Raw genomic sequence first — 4,023 nt, forward strand, 5'->3', positions numbered from 1 at the left:
GTGTGTGTGTTTATAACGTGTCCTCCGTTGGTTTGTCCTCTGACGGCTCCCGTACAGACCGTCAACATCGGCTTTCTCTCCTCACCTGTCTGTCTCTCTCTCTCTCCTCATCAACTCTGTGTGAGTGACGTGAACAATTCAGTATTTTCTGAATTCAGTTCATAAATATTATTTTAAACCGTTAAAGTATGTTGACTGACGAGTCCATCAATGTATTGATTGATTGATGTATTGATTGATTAATTGATGTATTGATTGACTTCCAGGTGAACCGGTTGGGGATCGTTGCTGTCAGTGAGTACATTTCAATATTTTTAAACTGAATCCACTATGATGCTGCTGAGAGCTCTGCTCTCTGATTGGCTGCTGTGTTGTGATGTAACGTGGTGGTTTCCTAGGTAACAGCCTGTCTGATGACATCAGCTGTGTGGCAGCAGACAGGATGTTGGTGTTCGCCGCCGCCGGGCGACTCATCAGCGCCTTCGCCCGCAACAAGGAGGTCAAAAACTTTATTTAAAAACATAATTCAACAAACAATAACAAAAATAAAAATGAGTATTTTGAGCCACTCTCCGTACAGGTGGTGATGCGTTACCATGGACACAAACAGGAAGTGCGTCTGCTGCTTCCTCTGGGTGATCAGCTGATCTCGGCTGATGGCTGCGGTGATGTCATCGTGTGGGATGTTCAGGAAGGAGGTAAGGGGGCGGGGCTTCACGTGTTCTCTCCAGTTTCCTTCTTTTGCCCCTTATTGTTACCCATCATGCCTCTCTCTCTCTCTCTCTCTCTCTCTCTCTCTCTCTCTCTCTCTCTCACACTCACTCACTCACTCAGACATCTACCTGCGGCTGCAGTTCGACTCCGCCACCTTCGATGTGTCGGCCATGATGCACCCCAGCACCTACCTGAACAAGGTGCTGCTGGGAAGCTCCCAGGGTGCACTGCAGCTCTGGAACATCAAGACCAGGTGAGCATGTTAGCATCCGGGCTAACGGCTCTCTCAGCTTTTATTGTGAAACACCTGAAGGGTAAAAAATTAAAAAACGGTAATAGTACTACAGTTGTACTCTCAACTGTACTGTACAGTAGTACAGTGGTGGTAGTACTCTTAAGACTCGTGGCAGTATATACAGTAGTAGCATTATCATATAAAGTAGAAGACTAGCAGAAGTAGTATTTGCAGTAGTACTATCAGAGGTGTCAGTGTTACTGTTGTAGAAGTACTCAGTGTTAGTATCAGTACTCTCAGTAGTACCTCTCTTTCTCCAGCTCCTCCAGGAATTTAATGTGTATTAGTACAACAAGACAGTGGTGGGCCTTCAAAGCCTTCTCTGCTGGCCTAAACAGAATCATAAAGTTATATTTATTTTATAATTTAATAATTGTTCTTAAATACACTACATGTATTATAATTTATATAAATATTTGTCCCATTGTCTTATGTTCTCATTGCACAGCTACTGTCTTCCTCAGTTGCTGTGCTTCCAGTGCAGCTTGTTTTAAGTAGAGCTTTTATCCAATCAGATTTCACCTCTGTGTCTCTAGGTAAGAACAGAGGCAGAGGCCTGCAGACTCACAAGTGCATCCATGAGCACTTTAAGTGAATGGGGACAATATTGTTGATTGGCATAGTGTTCAACCAATCAGATCTTTAGTTTGACATGTTGGGCGTATTCTTTGACGTGTCAGCAACTGCTAGCTGGCCTGTAGCTACGTCAGCATTACGTGCAGCTCAGTGTCCATGTGTAGCTCTGCCGCGAGGTACAGAGTGTGCTGTGATTGGTCAGTGGGCGAGCACGTGACTATCGTGAAACGAAACTTCACAGCAGAGGCTGATGGGTAGTGAATCACATCACGTGATGCAGCTCAGCCAATCAAATATGGGCATTCTGACTGAGATGCACCATGACACGGGGGGCTGAGATGAGGAAAGACACTGCAGAGCAGTATGTTGAAGTTGTGAAAGTAAAATCATAAGACGATCTCTTTGGGTCGCGGCTTGTCATGAAGGAATGATGGAGGATCCCACAGCCAGACCAGCTGAGAACCACTGTCCTCCATGAGCGCAGAAAATATTATATTTTACTGAATTTAAGCTTCTGTATTATCCAAATGCAAATGCTCGAGCAACGGTTTAATAGGAAGATGTATGTAGTTACAGCCTTAAAAATGAATAATAGCTGTGGCGCCATCATGTGGTTATAAGGTGGTATTTCAGCTGCAGGACAACAGAGAAGGCCCAGGTATAACATGCACGGCCCGCCACTGATTTTCACAACTATCATTACTTGACGCTGTCGATCACTTTGTACAACAAGCAGAAGGAGAGTTTGAACACAAAGTTTGTTTGTTTGTCACTGGATCCGCAGATCATTTACAAGCAGCACGTCCGCAGGTTAGTCTCCCCTACTCAGCCTCTCCATAGTTACCTACAGATACTGTAAATACTGCTAAAAATACTACATTAAATGCTAAAAAATACTGCTGAATACTACATTAAATACTACATTAAATACTACATTTATCAGAGAGCTTTAGCTACATTTCAAACTAACAGAACACATTTTACACATTAAAAACCCAAAACGTAAATGAAGTAGTTAACTACATTAAAGTACTACTGACATACTAATACACCAGTAATAATTATCCCATAATATTCTGCATTATGAGTGTACATTCTGTTGCTCATACTTTTACATGATATTACAGTTACAGTTAATTATTTAAATGTATTTGTTAAAGATTCGTCTGTGAAAAGACTAAAACTAAAAAGTAGCTGAAGTGTCATCAAACGTTATTTAGAGGAAATCAGAATAAAAAGCTCCTGAATATTTAAACACTTCATCAGTGTTTATAGATTATTAGATTCCTCTGGTCGTTCCCGTCCGTGCTCATTAGAAAGAAGAAGAAGAAGAAGAAGAAGTTTCTCTGGAGGACCAGAGCTATAAAGACAGAAGGAACCAGAAGGAACCAGAAGGGTTCTGGTGGGACCACAGAGCCCAGTATCAGACCTGCGGGCCAGGTATCCTCGGCCGTATCTCTGCAGAGTGACGGCCATCTTGCGAATCTTTCGGTATCGAACCCTCTGCAGCCACCCGCGCACCGTCTTCTGGATCTTGATGCAGGCCGAGCGGAACCTGTCGGCCCGGAGCCTCTCCAGGTACGCCACCTGACCCGCCCGGAAGAAGATCTTAGTCCTCCCGAACTGGAACATGTCCGGCTCCTGAGACACGACGGGGGGGAATGATGTCACCGGTGATGTCACGATCAGAGGCGATGATGAGTGACCTTCATCACTCATATCATTCATTAGTAAACAAGGTTCTGACCTTGATCAGGGTCTCCAGCAGGTTCTTACAGACCAGCTTCTTGTCAGCGGACGTCATGTCGGACTTCTTCAGCAGAACTCGGTACCTGTTGAAGAAGTCAGGGTACGTCCACCTGGAGAACCACGAGACACGATTCTGTTATTACATATGAATCTTTATTCAAACAACTCACAGAGAACGTTTACCTGATAGAACTCAAGAAGTACAAGAAGAAGAACAAGAACAAGAAGAACAAGAAGAATTCAAACAAACAAGAACAATGAAGAAAACTAGAAAAAGACAAGAAGATGAAGAACAACAACAATAACAAGAAGAAGATGAAGAACAAGAACAAGAAGACGAAGAGGAAGAGGACTCACCTGGACGGGTACCCGGCTGCACTGATCCGGATCGTCTCTAGGACTCCACAAGCTCTGAGCTGCTGAACCGCTCGTCTGGAATCAAACCTGCAGAGACAAGAAGTACTTCACTTCATCTTCATCACTTCATCTTCATCACTTCACTTCACCTTTATCACTTCACTTCACCTTCATCACTACACTTCATCTTCATCACTACACTTCATCTTCATCACTACACTTCATCTTCATCACTTCACTTCGCTTCACTTTCATCACTTCATCTTCATCACTTCACCTTCATCACTTCACTTCATCTTCATCACTTCACCTTCATCACTACACTTCATCAC

At 43.5% G+C, this 4,023-nt stretch overlaps 2 protein-coding genes across 2 annotated transcripts in view; one reads left to right on the forward strand and one right to left on the reverse strand.

The window, feature by feature from the left end:
* Nucleotides 1-44: 44 nt before the first annotated feature.
* On the forward strand, nt 45-1,371 carry LOC116379392 (WD repeat-containing protein 36-like). The gene is made up of 4 exons (XM_031841346.1): nt 45-294; nt 399-499; nt 581-698; nt 835-1,371. Exons 2-4 carry the CDS (start codon nt 443-445, stop codon nt 969-971), a joined length of 312 nt encoding a protein of 103 aa, XP_031697206.1. The 5' UTR covers nt 45-294; nt 399-442; the 3' UTR covers nt 972-1,371.
* A 663-nt stretch (nt 1,372-2,034) lies between these two features.
* LOC116379391 (unconventional myosin-Vb-like) overlaps nt 2,035-4,023 on the reverse strand; it is a gene marked incomplete at its 5' end in the record, with an annotated part of 2,629 nt that continues 640 nt past the window's right edge. The window contains 3 exons of the mRNA XM_031841345.1: nt 2,035-3,226; nt 3,333-3,444; nt 3,692-3,778. Coding sequence (XP_031697205.1) covers nt 2,855-3,226; nt 3,333-3,444; nt 3,692-3,778 — 571 coding nt within the window. The remainder of the gene's footprint in view (nt 3,227-3,332; nt 3,445-3,691; nt 3,779-4,023) is intronic.

This window comes from Anarrhichthys ocellatus, unplaced genomic scaffold (assembly GCF_004355925.1).
Source record: "Anarrhichthys ocellatus isolate YVR2014 unplaced genomic scaffold, GSC_Weel_1.0 scaffold4233, whole genome shotgun sequence".
Classification (NCBI taxonomy): Eukaryota; Metazoa; Chordata; class Actinopteri; order Perciformes; family Anarhichadidae; genus Anarrhichthys; species Anarrhichthys ocellatus.

What these genes read in the sequence shown, in the direction of transcription:
- LOC116379392 (XM_031841346.1), top strand. Translation starts at nt 443, where the DNA reads ATGTTGGTGTTCGCCGCCGCCGGGCGACTCATCAGCGCCTTCGCCCGC. An exon ending in CCTTCGCCCGCAACAAGGAG is followed by an intron (nt 500 to 580) that starts GTCAAAAACTTT and finishes CTCTCCGTACAG; the next exon opens with GTGGTGATGCGTTACCATGG. An exon ending in GTGGGATGTTCAGGAAGGAG is followed by an intron (nt 699 to 834) that starts GTAAGGGGGCGG and finishes TCACTCACTCAG; the next exon opens with ACATCTACCTGCGGCTGCAG.